Source organism: Mus pahari, chromosome 10, assembly GCF_900095145.1.
Source record: "Mus pahari chromosome 10, PAHARI_EIJ_v1.1, whole genome shotgun sequence".
Lineage (NCBI taxonomy): Eukaryota > Metazoa > Chordata > Mammalia > Rodentia > Muridae > Mus > Mus pahari.
Window position 1 is genome coordinate 62,198,205 of NC_034599.1, and position 19,209 is coordinate 62,217,413.

Consider the following 19,209-nt stretch of genomic DNA (forward strand, 5'->3'; position numbering starts at 1 on the left):
TACTGTGTGTGTGTGTGTGTGTGTGTGTGTGTGTGTGTGTGTGTGTGTAGTATTCATGGAGTCAGAGAGGACATGGGATTCCTTGAAGATGGCGTTACAGATGGTTGTGAACCAGCTGCTTTGGGTGTTAGGAATTGAACTTGGGTCCTCTGGAATTGCAAAAGCAAGTGCTCTTCACTGAACCATCTTTCTACACACTGCAAGCACCATATTGGTTTTTTGTGATTTCCTCAGAGCTGGAATTACAGGCGCACACTACCGTGTGTGCTTTTTATGTGGGTGCTGGGAAATCCATACTCGGGTCTTCATGCTCTCCCCAGTAAGCACTTTACTGGCTGAGCCTGTTGTTTTTAAGAAAACAAGACACTCAGTATTGTTCTTCCTGTATCAAAGTTGCAGTAGAACCTGAAGTTCACGGAAGGCTATCAGTCTCCTATCTACTAACAGGAACTTTTGATAGAAACCTGCTTTCCATGGTGGAATTCCATGTGGATGTTCTGTTTCTCCTCAGAATAACCAGAGATACTCTTCTTGGCTGTTAACTAGACCCATGCACTGTCCCCCCACCCCACCCCCATGGGAAATGGTGCTGTGCAGGAAGAACAGGTTTGCTGCTCCCTGGTGTAATGATGGGGAGGGAGGAAAAACTCTGTGTACCATGCTTAGCTCCACTGCACAGACACCTGCTGGAGACAGAATGCAGGGAGATGAGTAGCTGTCAGTGGGCACTCACCTTTGGCTTTGCTCTTGGCTTCAGTTGCTCTAACTTCTTGGCAGCAGCTTCAATGGACGCTGCAGCTCCCAGTAACTCAGTTTCTGCAATGACGGTTGGGTCTTCTGGATCCACCCACTCTGTTCCTAAAATCAGTTCCAGGAGAGTCATTCTTGGTAGGTGCCGACATTAGGGTACTGGTGTAATCACAAACACAAGCTAAATAGGCATTCTGGATGGCCCTATGAGCCTATTCTCTCAGCCCTATCTAGATCTCCAACATCTGGACGGAGGGATAAGGGCTGCTAATATGTTTTTCTAAACCAGCTACATATGTATAGCCCTATCTATAGGAATGGCCAGCAATACTAGCTTCAAAATTCCATGGGTTGAGGCTTGAGCCTCACTCTGCCTTCTGATGTACTCACGAGTACATGGACATCACTAGGAGACTCTAGGCCATAGAGCTTTGACAGTCTGTACAGGGAACATGTGGCGGGGAGAGAGAGGGGTGGGGGAGAAGGAGGAGAGAGGGGCAGGGGAGGGGAGGAGAGAGGAGAGAGGGAAGGGGAAGGGAGGAGAGAGGAGAGAGGGGGAGAGGGAGAGAGAAGGAGAGAAGAGAGACTGATTGATTCCTGTGGTGAATAAACTGCATCTGTGTAAGTAAGGATGGGCAAATGGTATACTCAATGCTGTTCCCTATACATAAGATTATTACTATCATCAATTACTTATACTTATGTATATGTATGGGTGTTTTGCTTGCACGTGTTTGTGTACCATATGCATGCCTGAGGCCTGTAGAGGCCAGAAGACAACACTGGAACCCCTGGAACTGGAGTTACAGTAGTGAGCTGTCACGTGGGTGCTGAGAATCAAACCCGGGGCATCTGCGAGAGCAACAAGTGCTCTTAACCTCTGGGACTTTATCCCAGCCCCCAGTTACTTTGGGGGAGGTATGACTAGAGATTGAAACTAGGGCCCAGCATGTGCTGGGCAGGCATTCTCCTACCTACATTCCTAGCTCCCCTCCCCTCCCTTTGTGTTTGAGTTAGGGTCTTGGAAAGTTGCCCAACGTGGCCTTCAATTTGCTCTGTAGCCCACTCAGGCTTCAGACTTGCCATCGTCTTGCCCGAGTCTCTGAGCCTCTGGGAGTGCAGGCCTGTGAGCCTCTGGGAGTGCAGGCCTGTGAGCCTGAGGCCTGGCTCAGGAGCTTATTGTCCAAATGACAATAACTGCAGTTCGATGAGTACTAATGCAGCTATAGGTGCACGATGAAACTCCCGAGAAGTGGAGAGTTTCCATGGACTATTCCACCCAGGCATTCCATACGAAGACCAGGGAAAAATCATGTTGCTGTAAACATTAAACAAACAAACAAAAACAGAAAAACCCAAACTCTGTGCCTTTTATTCCCACTATATTCCTGCAAGCTCCTGCCTTGCTCCTCCGAGCCAGCTCAGTGCTCCAGGAGGCTCTGACCTACCTTTCATGGCTTCCGCTGCCTGGATGAGCTCTGTCACAGCTCCAGCAACTCTCTTGGAGAAAGAAGCCAGTTGATGCTTGAGATCCGGAGTTGGCTTTTGAAGGATCTGTGGGTGGAAAACACATCAGGCACATGAGAAAGGGGTGCTGCTTGAGGGGGGTACATTCCTATTGGTGCAAAGGGACGTCTCTGGGAGGGACTTCAAGCTCTCGGGAGACAACAGACTCGCCAGAGTTGGGAATCAGGGGTCCCTTTGACACAGTTAGTAGTGATCAGAAGGCTGAGCCGTACCTGGCCTTCAGTTCCTTTGTTTTTAGGCAAAATCAATACACGAAGGTAAAAACTGCATGTGAGAACACTGTGTGTGAGAAGAGAAGTCTCAGGCTATCAGGGTCACCTTGGGCTTGAGACAAAGCAAACATGGAACCAGAGAAAACTGGGATGGAGGTAGGGGTGCAGGCAAAAATCCCCACATGAGTAACAGTTAATTGTCCAGAAAAGCACCTTTATCTGCTGTGCCCTCTCACCAACCCCAAGGGTTTCAAGGTTTTTTTTTTTTTTCGTTTTTTTTTTTTTAAAAGTGGGTCTTTTAGAAAGGCACCAGAGCTGCCAACCAGCAACGCAGTGCACAGTCAGATGACCTCGCCCTGCTTTCCTTCGAAACTGGATCTAAGAAATGAGGCAGGGACTCCTCAGCACCTTCCCTTAAGGACTTAGGTTCAGAGGTCTATCACTCCGTCCCTTCCTCGTCTTGAAATTCTCTTCTAACACAGCTTTCTGCTTTTCCTCCCCACGTTCCATAATGGAAACCTTCGGCCACTTTAAGATGGTTAGGAGGTCACACCTGCAGCCATCCATGGCCATTGTGGAGCCTCAGAGTGGAGGCACAAGCACTTTCAGGGGCACAGGCCGGGTATCACACCTGGCCTCACCAGTTACTGGTGTGACGTGCACAACCATCAGAACCTTGTCTCTCCTCTGTAAAGCTGGGCTAACACCTGGGATGAAGTCTCTGAGACAGGCACACAGACCAAATGGAAAACACACAAGAACCCTTCACCCAAGGCCCAGAATGAAGCAGGTATTCATTTAATGCTAATTCTGTTCTTGGTGTCCTACACCATTTAGAAAAATATGGTCAGGTAACATGTTATTTCTCAGAAGTAAAGAAAAGATGGTTGTTGGTCTTAGGCCTAACTTTGATGATGTTCCTAAAGGAAATGTGGTAAAGAACTACATTGGAGGAGGTAGCGAGTTACACTGTGACCAGGCCCAAACATACCCGTGTGCAGACATTACATATTCAACCGATGAGCCAGCCATTTTGAGTATTATTTTGTATACCTCTCCCTCCATCTTCCTTCATCCCTCTAATAATTAGGCCTTTTTCTTTTATTTTTATGAATATGTGTAAGTGTGTGTGTGTGTGGGGGGGCTGTAATGTGAATGTAGTGCAGGTGCCAATGGAGACCAGAGGAGGGTGTTAGATGTCTTGAAGCTGGAGTTACATGCAGTTGTGAACTGCCCAGTGTGGATGCTGGGAACTGAACTCAGGTTCTCTGCAAGAGCAGTGCATACTTTTTTTTTTTTTTAAATATTTATTTATTATATGTAAGTACACTGTAGCTGTCTTCAGACACTCCAGAAGAAGGAGTCAGATTTCATTACGGATGGTTGTGAGCCACCATGTGGTTGCTGGGATTTGAACTCAGGACCTTTGGAAGAGCAGTTGGTGCTCTTAACCGCTGAGCCATCTCACCAGCCCCGCAGTGCATACTTTTAACTGCTGGCCACCTCTCCAGCTCCTCTGGTCATTTTTAAAATTTGTTTTTCATTTACTAATAGTGATCTACAGTTTGGTTTTAATTGCTTTCTTATCTTCATTCTCTCTGTCAAAGACCAAAAGGTTAAGTCAAAATGATGTGTCAGTTATAAACACCAGAATAATGTTGAATAACCTGTAACTAGATTTACATAGCAGGCAATTTCTAATAGAAGTACTAAGGCACCTTGAGCTTGGTAGAAATTGCATACTGCGCAGGGAACACACACATATATTTATATACCTGGATATTTATATGTACAAATGTGTGTACATGTATATATACAAACATAGTGAGATACCAGTATGGGAAAAATGAAGCAATGAATGAACAATAAAGACTGACACACTAGCCAGACAATCCTAATGAGACAGCTTCCTCGAGTCCTGGGAAGGTTAGGGAAGAGCTATCTTTTGCTTTCTCACACAGCCGGGGGCAGGCCACCTAACCAAGGGTATCTTCTGAAAATGGTGGACTTATGTAACTCTGAAACCAAGTAGTTATCTGCCCTCTAAACCTTGCCTCAGTTCACTTACCTATTAAATGGGTGTAACAGTGCTTTCGCTACAGAAGTATGGTGATGTTATATAAATGAATCATATAAAGGACCCTAATAGCACTGCTTACGTGCAGTCTTGATATCGGGATTAAAAAATTTTTTTTCAAGTGGTTCTTAAGTACCATTTTTGTCTAATTTGTCTCTAAGGCCACCAGTTAAATAACAGTTATAGATGAGGCTGTGACCTGCTAACCAATCCACAGACATTGTTCAATTATTCCTCTGTTGTGAGTGAAAGATCATTAATGTGTATTAAAAGTAGGGTTATTTATACTTAGTGGTGAAAGACTGTTTTCCCCCTAAGATAAAGCATACGGAGGGGGCTGGAGAGATGGCTCAGTGGTTAAGAGGACTTAGTGCTCCTGCAGAGGACCTGGGTGTGTGTCCCAGTATTCACATCCTGACTCATAACCATCTGCAACTCCATTTCCAGGGGATCTGATGCCCTCTTCTGCCCCCCATAGGCATTGCATGCACTCAGTGCAGACAACCACATAAAATTAAAACTAAATATACATTTTGAAGAATAAGGTAAGGAGGCTTTTTCTTACTCTTCTATCAACACTGAACTAGGATTCTTTTTTTTTTTTAAAATGGTTTTTCGAGACAGGGTTTCTCTGTGTAGCCTTGGCTGTCCTGGAACTCTGTAGACCAGGCTGGCCTCGAACTCAGAAATCCNCCTGCCTCTGCCTCCCGAGTGCTGGGATTAAAGGTGTGCGCCACCACATCCAGCTTGAACTAGGATTCTTAGCTAGTATAATAAGGCAAGAAAAATAAATTAATGATCTGTACAGAAAGAGTTAAGTTGTTTTTATCATTAGATGAATACTAATATAGAAAGCTCTAAGACATCTGTAAAACAGCCACAAAACCAAAACTCTTCCATAACTGGTAAGTGAACTAAAGAAGACAGAACATAAAATCTACATAAATACAATAATTATATTTCTACGCATTGGCAATGCAAAGCAGGAGTATGAGTAATAAAAATATTTTAAACTCATACTAAGCACACCAAAAATCCAATTATGTATTGTAAATAGATGAATTTTATTGTATGTAAATTATATCTTCATAGGACTGTTTTGTGTGTGTGTGTGTGTGTGTGTGTGTGTGTGTGTGTAACGGTATTAGGAATAAAACCCTTCGTAAGCCAGAGAGTGATCATGGTATTCAGAGAGGTTAACTGGAAGTAAAATATAATCCCAAAGTGATGTATGACTTGGGAGAGCAGAAGCCTTTAGTCATCCACGCCCTTTACTGACAGCTCACCCTCAAGGCTCACTAAGATGTGAAAGATGCGCTTTTACTTTTATTTTATTCAAGTCTCATTGAACTTTGCAGTTCTGGCATTTTCTTTCATGTAATACACAATCTCATCTCCCTCGCTCCGTCCGTCCGTAGGCCGTAAGAATGAAAAGACAGCCACACCCTGGAGGAACTGTGGAGTATGTATATCTGACAGACATTATGCTTCAAGGAAACACTGAGAACTCTAAAATCTGAGAAAGAAAAATCCACCAAAAGGGAGACGATCTCAACACACTGTAGTAAAGAAGATGTATAGAAGGCAAAGGGGCAGAAAAGAGATAGGGTTGGACTGAATAGGTAAGGGGGGAAAGCCAAGGAGGACAGGGAGGGGGAGAGGGAAGGGAAGAGGAAGAGGTGGAGGGAGGGGATGGATGGGGTGAAGGAGAAACTAGGCAGAGGATTGACTACGACTGAAACTCATTATACAGCATTCTTAATGAATTATGAATTTTTATGAAGAAGGGACTTAGTGGCTCACAATGGCTGTGACGGTATGTGCAGGACCTGTGAAAGATCAAGCTAGCCAAAGTCTAATCGTGGTGGGGAGGGGGTCATACAGGATCCCAGTCCATGTTGAGGAGCTATGGCAACTGGTGGCTGCCATAAGGAAGTCAGTTTTCAGGGATGATGCCCGTGCTCCAGTAGATGGCCCTATTCCCACGCACACACTGGTAGCGCTTTATCCATTAAAAAAAAAAAAAAAAAAAAGGAGCTGGTGAGATGGCTCAGTGGGTAAGAGCACCCGACTGCTCTTCCGAAGGTCCGGAGTTCAAATCCCAGCAACCACATGGTGGCTCACAACCATCCATAACAAGATCTGATTCTGGAGTGTCTGAAGACAACTACAATGCACTTACATATAATAAACAAATAAATAAATAAATAAATAAATAAATAAATAAATAAATAAATAAATCTTTAAAAAAAAAAAAAAGGCACATAAAGTTGGAGGCAAATGCTAGAAAGGAAGCAAGGGAGGAACTGGATGGGAGGAACCAGGGCTGGTCTTGACCAAAAGACATTGTATGCAGGTGTGAAATTCTCAAACACTAAAAAGAGATAATGTAAATTAAAATCACAAAGAGAAGCCATGGTGACACATGCCTGTAATCCCAGCACTTGGAGGCTGATGCAGGAGGATAGCAAGTGCTAGCTAGCCTGGGCTATGTAACAAGACGCAAATAACATAAATCTTTATGCCAATATACATAGAGTTGAAAACACTTCAATCCTATTTACAAAATATGGGTCTGCTGCTCTGTCATGTTTAAGAATCTTTTTAATAAAAAAAATGCATTAGTTCTTAGAGAATTTTGTACAATGAGTTTTGGGCAAAGTGTAGAGAATTCAAACGAATCTGTAATAAAGAAGAGCAGGTCATCAGCTGCCTGGAAAATCTGTAGGTGAGAAGTATATTCATTATTTCAATTACGGCAGCTCTCTCAGAGACCCAGAAATACGTGCTGCTTTTTTCTATTACTTGAGTCTCATTAATGCTGAGGGGGGTTACAGGTGTGGGAACTTGAAGCACTTGAATCATCAAACTGCCATGACTGAAGATGTCTGTGGCTGGGAGAAGAGCCCTTGAGGTAGTCAGAGAGTGCCACTTCTGGGAACAGATGGCCCTTTGAGGCAGAGAGCAGCCCTGAGGTAAAATGTCTTAGCTCTAGACAGCCAGGAGGAGAGCTGTTCTAATTTAATTCTGTGATTAAGTCAACATGATTTCTGATATCAGGGCAGAGACCCAGATTAAAGTTCTGCCAGGGATGTGAACGGTAACCCCGTCCCAGATCTCCAGCATAAGGATAACTGGGGGCTGGGAAGCTGGTGTCTGCTTTGTGCTGTGTGGAGCAAATCCTCCAGGATGAAGCGCATCACAGCAAGTGCAGGAGGCCAATGCCTTCCCATGAGCACCAAGGCGCTTCCTAGGGCAGCCATGGTGGCTCTGCCTAAACAGAACCCTGTGTATGTTGAAAGTTAAGAAGGCAGAAGTGGGGTTCCCTAGGCAGGTGTTCTCTATTTGGTATTTCCTTTTGAACAGTTTGAAAGACATTCTAGGTGCTGTGTTTCTTTGTGCGTGTGTGTGCGCATGTGAACATATACCTTTTAGGCACACACAAAAACAATTCTTACGTATTTACGTGGATGTGTGTTTGGTTTCTGTGAATATATATGGTGTGCATGTGGGTGCCTGCCAGAGGCCAGGAGAGGCCATCAGATCCCCCGAGTCACAGGCAGCTGTGGGCCCAACCACAGGTTCTGGGGAATCAAACTCCTGCCCTCTGCAAGAGCAGCATGTGCTCTTAGTCGCTGAGCCACTTCTAGCCCTATATACAAAAATTCTTCTTGCAAAGATGGGATGAGTTCTGCTCACTTTATAACACTAGCTTTACGCCACTGAGCTGGTTCTTCTGTTAGAGGCCTCACTCTGGGCCCAGCCAGCTCTCTAAAAAGTCTCAAAGAAACAGCACATTTCCTATGTGTACCATAAGTATGGATGGCAAGGACAACAGTTGTACAGAGTGATGGGCAGAATCAGGGCACATTGTCAAGAAGAATCACCAAGAATCTAGGTCGGTCAGCAACATGGAAGACTGAGTCTCAACTCTATGGGAGATTCAAGAAGAATCTTGTGTTTGTGCCATGTGAGCAGCCATAAGCATTCTTCCTAGGGTCTTAGAACAGCAAGCCCTGCCACTCCCTCCTTATCCTAGCCTCCAGCCCACACCAGCACTGCCTGACAAAGCTCCCTCCTTGACACATGACACCATCGCCTATGATGCTGATCTTCCCTGCTGATGATCCTTATGGTTGGAACTGCACACAGCGCTTAGACAGCGCTTAAGTAGGGTGCCTGGACGTGTAGCCTGGGGGTGCTTCCTGGACCTTCTCTAATGTTCTCAGAGACACTGAACCCCTTATCCCCGTCAGGCAAAGGCGTCTGCAGACCCAGTTGGCCTTAAACTCAGAGATCCACCTGCCTCTGCCTCTTGACTTCTGTGATTGAAGGCACGTGCCACCACCCCCAGTCTTTTTTATTTCTTCTTGAGACAGAGTTTCTCTGTGTAGCCTTGGCTGTCCTGGAACTCACTCTGTAGACCAGGCTGGTCTTGAACTCAGAAATCCGCCTGCCTCTGCCTCCCAAGTGCTGGGATTAAAGGCGTGCACCACCATGCCCGGCGCCAGACTATTTTTTTCCAAACAAAACCAGTACCAATAAACAATACTTTATAGCAATGACTGAAGTTCTCTGGATGAACATGAGTCCTTAAAAACCTGAAATAGTTAACACAAGGAGACAATTTAAGAAAAAAGCAGTGACTGCTAGAACCATAACAGAGCCAGGGAAAACAGGAGTGAGGACTTGTTCCTGCTCTGTTGCTGAAGTGTGGGATGACCTGAACAAGGGAAAGATTTTTGTGGGTTTCTGGTCATTCATTTGGTGTGGCAGTAGAAAGGAAAACAAAGAAATCCAATGCTTGGCAGTTGTCTTCTAGAGACAATTGTGTACCTGAGATGGCCTGGGACTCCTTTTTATTTCTAGGTTTGGGAAGGGTGGAGCAGAGATGGGAGGTGACACATTTTACACACACACACACACACACACACACACACACACACACACACACACACACAGAGAAACAGAGATACATACATATGGTGTTTTCCCTGACTCTTGAACAAACTCTCCTAGGCTCTGCTCCAGCCCATACAAGGTTCTAAAGATGACTAGAAAACAGGGTCTACACAAACCTAAGGTTTATGTACCAACCATAACTATGACATCACTGCCCAGAATTTTCTGTCTTTGCCTTCTAATCCTAGCTCCACAGTGGGCACAGCAGGCTGGGCTCTCTTGAAGTGTCCTATGCCACTCAAGGATGGCAAGAAGCCACCGGAGGCCAGCAGACCACTAGCAATGACATTTTTAGAATACACTTGGGTTTCTGTAATAAGAGTTCCCAATATGGTATGTGTGTCTGTATGTACGAGTGCACACACATGCATATGTATGTATGTGCATGTATGAATGTACATGTGTTTTATGTGGCTGCACATATTTGTGTTCGCAAGGCAAACATCAGGCATCTTCCTCAGCCACTTTCCATCTTGTTTGTTGAGACAGGGTCCCTCACTCGCCCTGGACCTTGCTGGTTTAGCCAGTCTCTGGGATCCCTCTGTCTTTATTACACCACTACCCCCAGTACTAAGATTATAGGTGTGTGTTGCCTCATTCAGTTTTCTCACATGGGTGCTGGGGATCAAATTTCAGGTCCCTTGTGTTTGCATGGTAAGCAAAGTGAGCTATCTCCCCAGCTTGAGAGACCTTTCAATACTTTATAAGGTTGGCTTTGACCTTCAACTTACCCGCCCCCTGCCACCTCTCCTCCTCCTACCCCAGGCATGTTCTTTCTGCCTCTTTGGTGCCAGCATGAAATCAGATCCTTTGAACTCTCACTGAGTCTTCCTGAAGGCTGCACTTTCTGCCCAGTGTGCTGGATAGGACCAGTCTGCTCAGCATAGTCCTAGCCTCATGAGAGATGCTGGCAGAGTGCTCTAAGAGGGGTGTCCCTGGGGAAAGGAGGTTTTCTCCTATGTCAACCAGGAAGGGAAAAAGATACACAGCTCCACCTCACCCTGCCCACACCTCTCCTTACCACCAAGACGTGTTCTAGTAGGTCCAGGTAGCCCAAGGTGCATTCTGTGCCATACCGCAAGGCTCTGGTTCGTACCTCTTCACTGACATCAGGGTAGAAGGATGCTTGCTGGAGACAGATTCAGTGGGAAGGAAGAAGAAGAGGAGGAAGAGGAGGAGGGGGAGGAGGAAGAAGAAATGTTGACATATTAAATCGAGAAGAGCCACTTTTAAGTTCCCAGCTCAGCAGTGCTGGATACTCTGGTCTCAGAGGTAGAAAGACTACCTCTGTGACCTCTGTGAAGGCCTTCACTCCCATTCTCTGGGTGGGAGATGAGTCTGTCCTCATGCCTCTGTAGCAGGTCCTTTGACAGGCTGCAGGCTGCACCCTGGGGACAAGGACAGAAACATCTGGAATCTGGTACCTTCTGCCCCTTCTCACCTTCCTTCTCCTTGCACTCAAACATCCAGGAAGAGTCACAGTTAAAGCTTCCCACAGAAGGGTACAGAGTGGCTCTGCCTGGCTTCCTGTCAGTAGCAGCAGAGGCTCTGTTACAGCATCTCTATGTCCCCAGGCTAATGAAGCCCATGTTCCCATTCAGCCTTCCAAGTGGCAGTCACAGGGCAGTCTCTGTGACCAGAGCCCTTAGGCTCCTGGGAAGCTTCAGCTAGCAGCTTTCTACTACCCCCAGGCCCTGTTATAATCACCACACATCATACCCATGCAGAGATGAGCAAGCTAGAGCTCTGGGTAACGGTGGTTCAGGCCTTTTCCCTGTACCGTGACCTGCCACCTACCTCTAGTCATCCACGACAAATTGTTTGAGATGGAGTTCTGACTCTCAGTGACAATGCACACTGAGTTGATAAACAAGGAAAAGTGTAAGTGTAGGACACCACCTTTTATTTGCTACAAAAGGAAACCATATCTCTTTAGAGATTCTTCTACAGTTTTCACTCTGGAAAGAACTCGGGAAGCTTACAGGGATGCCTAACACAACACTCTCAATAAATTGTCAGTCATGGCAAATGCATAAAACCTGGCAGAGCCAGTCTCAGTGTAGCAGGCCTGCAATTTCAGCCACTTGGGGAAGCTGAGTTCCCCACATTTATGGCCTGCCTGGACAACTGAGTGAGTTTCTGTTTCAAAATATTTGCCCTGGCTCCCCAATTCCGCCCCATAAGTCATGCTCACATACGGCAACTTGGTTCTTTGGTGTGACTTCAAAGCTTTCTGCTTAAAAAAAAAGTCCCGTGTTGGAGACAGGAACACTGGTTGCTCCTACAGAGGACTGGGGTTCAATTCCTAGCACTCACAGGGCAGCTCACAACTGTCTAACTCCCAGGGGATTCAGCACCCTCTCCTGGCCTCAACAGGCACCCAAAATCCCAAGCCATATAAGAGAAAATGTCAAGGGGAGCTGACCAGCCTGGTTTTACAGTCCAGCCCCTCTCCTAGAGATGGATGGGCAGTGTGGGTTGCAACACCTGTGTAACCTCCCTTGCCTCGGTGGACATGACCAGCAGCTGTCTGTCATTGAGGAGTCAGGTTAGACTATCCTGAGAACAAACCTCAGAGGCAGTCATTAGGGGGTGGAGGGTATTGGTGATGGTGATGGTGTGTGTGTGTGTGTGTGTGTGTGTGTGTGTGTCCAGAGTTGGGTTCTGAAAATTCCCGTTTCCTTATCTCCATGTCTTTGAGCCTCCAGATGTGAGTCACAGAGTCAGGCACCTCGGGTGGTGAAATGGGCCAGGGTGCTGTCCAGTGGCCTCACTAGAGCAGGTTACCAAGTTACCAAGAAGGGTGGGGGAAGGGCACTCTTGATAACTGGGGTGGCTCTGTAACTTGGCAGAGGACAATCTGGCAATAATGGAAAGCTTATACAGTTTGACATCCTAATTCCACTTCTGGGATTCTTCCTAAGCAAACAATCCGAAGCACAGATAAATCAAACAAGCACAAGGGTATTCCTTGTAGTAAAGCAGTAGGGGAGCCGGCAGATGCGGGCCATGCATGCAGGAGGCTCAGGGGTCTGACAGCTAGCACTCTATAAACCAGGCATGGTGGTGTTTCCCTGAGCCTAGAGCTCAGTCAGGGTGGAGAGGCAGGAAGATCAAAAGTTTAAGGTCATCTTTCTCTGCATAGTGACCAGTCTGGAATATAGGAGACCCTATCTCAAAAACAAAACAAAACGGTAACGCTCACTACGATAAACACTGTAGACAACCTATCTGTCAGATAAGAGAGGAAGGGACGTACTGGCTAACAGAATATCTGTGATCATGGAAAATTAGAATGACCAGAGCAACACAGGAATAGCAGCTACCTCACATGAACTATAACAGGAAGTACAGAATTAAGTCTAAGAAAAATGCAGGTACACAAAAGCAGAACACACAGAAACACACACATAGGTGAAGTCCCCTGGGGACTGGTGAGTCCTGCCACTCTCTTAAGATCAGGCAGTATGAGCTACGCTTCACCTCTACGTTTTCCCTGGCTCCCCACTCAGCCCCAGAAGTCATGTTCCAAGAGGGCAACTAGGNTCTTTGGTGTGACTTCAAAAATCCTTTGTGTTGGGGCTGGAGAGATGGCTCAGCCGTGCACTGACTGCTCTTCCAGAGGACTGGGGTTCAATTCCCAGTACTCACATGGCAACTCATAATTGTAACACTCAGGGGATTCAACACTCTCTTGCTGGTCTCAATGGGTACCAGGCACAATGTGGTGCANGNACATACATCCAAGCAAACACATTGATACATATAAAAATAATTAATACAAAAATTGTGTGTGCATGAAGGTCAAAAGACAACCTCGGGTGTCACTTTTCAAATGCTATCCNCTGTCCACCTGCCTCTGTCTCCTGAGTGGCGGGATTAAAGGTGTGCGTTACCANGCCTAGGCCCACTTTAGCCGAGGAGCCCCAAGGACTCGCCTGTCTCTGCCTTCTCAGTGCTGGGAATACAAGCAGCTGCTTGGCTTTAAAAACTTAAATTACTTNAATGCTCTAGGTATGTGAAACATTCATAAAACCACCTTAACTCAGAAATCACTTCCTCGTACAGTCCGGAGTCACATATACATCACTGTATCATGTTACATAACAACCCACCTTGGCTATCTCTGTTGGTGGAGCCCCTTTTCTTACCATCCAGGATGGGGCTGAATATCCACTGAAACACCTCAACTGTGTGAGAAAACCTTGTAGCCTCACTGACGTTGCTGGTTTTGTGATCCCTGCCATTTCCAGCGCGCCCTGATATTCTGCGCATGCGCACATGGGCGGACTCCTGAGGCACAAAGGCAACTCGCCATTGGCTGGCACCAGGGTCCCCTCTACTCAACCTCACAAACACTGAAGCATTTATATGTCCTTAGCAAAATGGGCTTTATAATCACCACAGGAATCAAGAGTGAGGGGCTTCTCCTTAACAATTGATAACTCTAATATGATTAGATTTGTAAATCACGTCAGTTTACACTTGCTGCCGAGGCTGTAGAGAATGCTTATGTGGGTTCTGGGGATGAAACTCAGGCTTTTATGCTCACAAGGCAAGCACTCTACTTCCTGAGCTTGCTCCCCAGCTGAGAGACATTTTTCTCGACCCACTCTAAATGAGCCTGGTTTTCTGTATTTGCCTTATTGCATGAAGGGGGAGAGCCGCTCTCAAAGGAACTATCAAGTGCCACCATGATCTTATTGTTACTATGGGTGTTTTGTCTATATGTACACCACAAGCATGTAGTTTTGTATGTCTGTGCACCACATGTATGTACTATCTGTGGAGGTCAGACAGGATCTTGCTATGTAGACTAGTCTGGCTTCTAACTCATGACAATCCTCCTGCTTCCTCCTCCATGCTCTAGGATCATAGGTGAGGTGAGAGTTACCATACCAGCCATTTGCTAAATAAATGCCATCCTTGTAAGTGTCTCAGGCATCAGCAGTGACACTTGCTGTCAAGTAGGGCTCAATGTGTGAAACAAGTATATCAGAACTCTATTATAACTCTGCAAAGCCAAGATCCAGGATGAGCCAAGGCTCATTTCTACCCAACCTCCTACCTGTAAACAGGGGAACCCCTCTAAAAGAGGCTACAAAACCTGAGCTACGTTACATTTCTGCTTTAACCATGTCTTGATGATAGGAGGACTGTTACAGTTTGAATACATAGTGTCACCAACAGGCTTCAACCCTATGGTATAGTCCTTGAATCTGATCCTTCAAGAGATAACAAATCATGTCACAGCCCCCTTTGTCATGGACAGGTGTGCAGCCAGGGTCAGCAGATACCCCTAAAACTGGGAACCCAAACAAACATCTCTTTTCTTTAGTTGCTTGGGTGTGTGGGGACAAAGAGGTGTTATAGCAATGAGAAAAAGTAATTAATGCATGGACACAAGTGTCTATCAAATCTGTCACCAACCATAGCAACCTAGACCACCATGCCTGGGAGGCCACGGGCAAGCTGGCCACAGAGTCAGAAAGCTGGTTGAGCTCTGGTTCTGTAAGTTCTGGCTTTAGTTCTGACCTTGGCCCTGAGTCTTCCTGGGCCCCTGTTATATCACCAGACAGACTGGAGTCACCACTGTTGATCTCATTTGGAACCAAACTAGAGAACCCACATCACAGCCCTTCCAAACCTGCCTGTGCAGGCACTGAAACACCTGTGATGGGTAATCTTGATGGCCAAGATTTAGAATTGCCTAGGAGACTCTCTGGGCACATCCAAGGTGGGAAGTCTCACACCAGATTTCACCTCTCTCCTCTTGACTGTGGACATGGTGTGACCAGCTGCCTCATGCTCCTGCTGCCACAACTGTGCCTCTGAACCGTGCCTGAGTCAAAGCAACCCCCCACCCTCTTTGTTTTGAGGGAGACCTTTCCCCAGGCTGCTGTAAACTGGGCTTTCTGCATGCTTGTCTGCAGTAAAGTTTAAGGTGTGAGGGTGCTCCCTGCTCATAGTCCAGTTTACATCCTTCTCCAGGACACTGAATGAGTCATTTTCAACAGAGAGCTATCTATCCATCTATCCACAGCAATGCCTGGGTCTTTACCTTGCAAGCTATCAGCATATCTGAGACAGCCTTCCTGCTCAGATTGGCGGTTGCAATTACATCCTCTTGTCTACATGAGTTCCCAGCTGCCACGGCTTTGGCTGTTGCCATGGTGATACCTTTCGTCATTCTTATTGATTCCTCGGGTGATGATGTCTTCTCAGGTATGTCTTTTGACTGGAACACCTTGAAGTCAGAGACAGAAAAGGTGAAAGTCAAAAAAGAAAGGACAAAAATATTTTACTCTTTTCCAACCAGGCTGCCATTAGTGTCTGGGAACCAAGCTAGCAAGCTGGAGACTGTCACATGGCAGGAAATTAGCCACCACCTAATTTGAGGGCAGTAAAGTGGGTCCTGTATTCAGGATACTAATACAGACAGCCTCTTACACTGACATTTGACTTTCATGGAAACAATATGGCAAGGAGGAGGTTATTTTGTTTTGTTAAGATAGGGTTTCTTTATGTAGCCCTACCTGTCTTAGAATTCCCTCTGTAGAGTGTAGGCTGGCCTTGAACTCAGAGATCTGCCTGCCTCTGCCTCCCAAGTGCTGGGATTTAAGGTGTGCGCCACCACTGCCTGGCTAGGAAAAGGCTTCTTAAGTGCTAGCTTATCTATTTGCATAGACCACCACCTGATACTTATATGCTGCTTTCTTCAGTCCTGATGTGGGCTCTAGGGCAGGATTGATGTGAAGATTGATGTGGATGACTTCCTGCTCACTTTCTATAGGTGTGAGAGTGCGGAAGCATTTGGTCCTTAGCTTGTCTTAAAAATATAGCCACAGGGTGCTGCAGAGGTCTGTGGGCCAGTGACTCTGATTCACACACACACACACACACACACACACACACACACACACACACACACGTTCACAGATGCCTCGATGACTTCATGCTAGTTAGTCAAGGCAAGCTGCTTCTGCTTCACACCTACCTGGCCTTTTCTCTGTAACATGGAGGGCTAGCCCTGCGACTGTATGCTGCACGTGTCTCTATCCTTACACGGGATGGGCTGGCCTGTTCTCAGACCTAAATAATCAGTTACTGGCATGGGAGACTCTCCTGAGTAAGAAGGGGGACCCAGGAAGCATTCTTGCCATGTGACAACCAGTCAAACACCACTTAAAGAGGGCAGTGGCAATAAGTACCTCAGGATTGTAAGTCCCTTGTGCAGACCCAAGGACACAGTGGGATGATGTGACACAGAGTCGTCCACACCACTGTGCTCTCCATGCATAGGCTTTGTGGAAACACTCTGGGTGAATTCACTAACTTTTATTTACTTATTTTATTTTCCATCTTTCACATGTGTGTGGGGGCAGTATGTATAAGTTTTGCCTGTGTGTGTGCACACATGTGCACATGTATGTGTTTGCCTGAGGTTGCTGTCAGCAATCATCTGCTCTTCCACTTTATTCACTGAGGCAGGTCTCTCAATCAAGCCCAGAGCTCACTGATGTGGCTAGTCTGCTTGCTCTGGGGATGCCCTGTATCTACCTTTCAAGGCTGGAATTGCAGGTGAGCTGCTGTGCTGGTATTTATGTGGGTTTCTGGGGATCTGAACTCCTGTTCTCATGCTTGTATTCAAGTGTTCTAACTGCTGAGCTATCTCCCCATCCTTCCAACTTCACAACATGGATGATACAGGTATCTACACTCACAATGACCAAGTATCTACAATTTCCCAGGATAGTCTAAATTCCAAACCTTCCCTTCCATTGACACTACAGGGGATCCATAGCTGTCTGAACCTGTATCTGGACCCCAGATAGGACACACTCATCCCATGGCAACCATGTAGTATGCCTTAAGGCATCACCTGCTTTTGAGTTGCTTATGTGTTCTTTAGTTTCTTCTTTAAAACTGTGAACTAACTGTATCCCCCCCTAAGCTGGCTCCATTCAAGGCAGGATGAAAGAAGCCAAGATTTACTCTAATACCGGTGGAGTTACTCATTTCTAGTGCTGCCTTTCATGTCGCCTCCACAGATGACCCTGCAGAGGCAGATGCCCCAAGTGCTTAGATATCCCCTAAAAAGCATACCTGTGGGCATACCTACTACAAAAAAATGCTGGGGCAAAAGCCCTCATTTCTTATGCATTTCTACTTGTGGGGATTAGGAGGAGCTGGTGTACAACTGTGCAGAGCACAGAGGAAACAGAGAACATCTCTACTGTAGCAGGCCCAGGAGCCCGTAACTCTACAGGGCTAGAACGAGGCAAGAGTGAACAGAGCTAGTGCCTCGAAGGAGAGATGCCTCAAACAGAGAGGAGCCAGATGTGGAAGAGTGTCTCACTCAACGGCATCTAGGCCTTTCCCCGGCAGTGAACCTCACACTGCCACTCCACACGTGGGCAAGAGCAATACGCATATGTGGTCTCCATCACCCAAACACCAGGCTTGTGCAAACTGACTCTCCTCTTGGCCAAAAATCTGTACTATGTCAGTGCCATGCTGTCATTTGATGTTATGAAGCCTGGACTGTTCTAAGTGATACACATCAGTACTAGGGATGTAGGGATCATCATGGCTAGGGATACAGATAATATGGAGTGTTTGTCTAGCACTCGTGGAGCCCTGGATTCAGTCCTCGGCACCTTCACAAAACCAGGCGTGGTGGTGGTTACCTGTTACCCCAGCATGTAAGACATAAAGGCAGGAGGATCAGAAGTTCAAGGTTATCCTCCACTACATAAAGGTTTGAGGCCATCCTGGACTATGTGAAATCTTGATTCACAAACAAACAATCCCAATGGATCCTAGCCACACTCAGTGACATACAGGTAACCAATTACAAATGCCACCGTTAGGTAGATGAGTAAGCCTTCCCAGTCCAGGAGTTCTAGGTAAAAGCTCTTTAAGTTACAGAGAGAAGCCTGTGTGGCAGTCACATGTTGGGCAGGGCCATCTAGCTAAGGGTGGCAGCTGCTGGGTACTCACTGTGAGCTCCTGTTTTATGTACTCGATGGTGGCCTCAAGTGCCCTTGTGCCCCGGGTGGCCTCGTCTTCCACTGCCTTCACAGTCTTAAGAAGGGAGGTGACATTGGTTACCATCACCTGCACGGGAGAGATGAGCAGAGAGTACGCCGTCTGAGGTGCAGTTTCTGACCCTTCCATTTCCAGACCAAATCGCACAAGAGGTATCTCCTTCCTTCACACGGGGAAGCAGCTCAGATGTCCCTCATCCTCAGCCCCGGCTGGAGACCCACTCTACCTTGGCGGCTCCTTTGAGCTGGTACATGGAGGGGTCGTCAGCCGGCTTGCTGGCAGCTCCCTTGGTAGCACCAATGAGATCGGAAAGGGCCTTGGCCACGTCTTTGATGGCGTTTATCAGTACCACCTGAAAGAGCAGGAGTCTGGTGAGCGGAGATGACCTTCACTGCTGACTGCTGCCAGGGTGCAATGACGCGGGAAAGAGGAGTCTCCTCATCAGCAGCTTCATATCCTTCACCATGACAACACCACCCAGGAAGCCACCCTTGGAAGTGGTACAGCTCAGGGGGGGCTGATCTTGCTGCTGTTGCTGCTAAGGATGATGATCTAGACTCATGCTAAGGCTGAGGTTGGACACTAAACGTACACCCTGACACTGAAGTGGAGACGGACACTGATGCTGGG

The 19,209-nt window shown here is 46.6% G+C and overlaps 1 protein-coding gene across 4 annotated transcripts in view; it reads right to left on the reverse strand.

The window, feature by feature from the left end:
• The window catches only part of Tln2 (talin 2), a 415,939-nt gene that overhangs the window by 20,066 nt on the left and 376,664 nt on the right, over window positions 1–19,209 (reverse strand). For all 4 annotated transcript variants that reach the window (XM_029543558.1, XM_029543557.1, XM_029543559.1 and 1 more), the window contains 6 exons: window positions 18,806–18,931; window positions 18,532–18,648; window positions 15,590–15,775; window positions 10,550–10,657; window positions 2,199–2,304; window positions 734–858 (listed from right to left, as the gene is read on the reverse strand). In XM_029543558.1, the coding sequence (XP_029399418.1) occupies window positions 734–858; window positions 2,199–2,304; window positions 10,550–10,657; window positions 15,590–15,775; window positions 18,532–18,648; window positions 18,806–18,931 (768 nt within the window). The remainder of the gene's footprint in view (window positions 1–733; window positions 859–2,198; window positions 2,305–10,549; window positions 10,658–15,589; window positions 15,776–18,531; window positions 18,649–18,805; window positions 18,932–19,209) is intronic.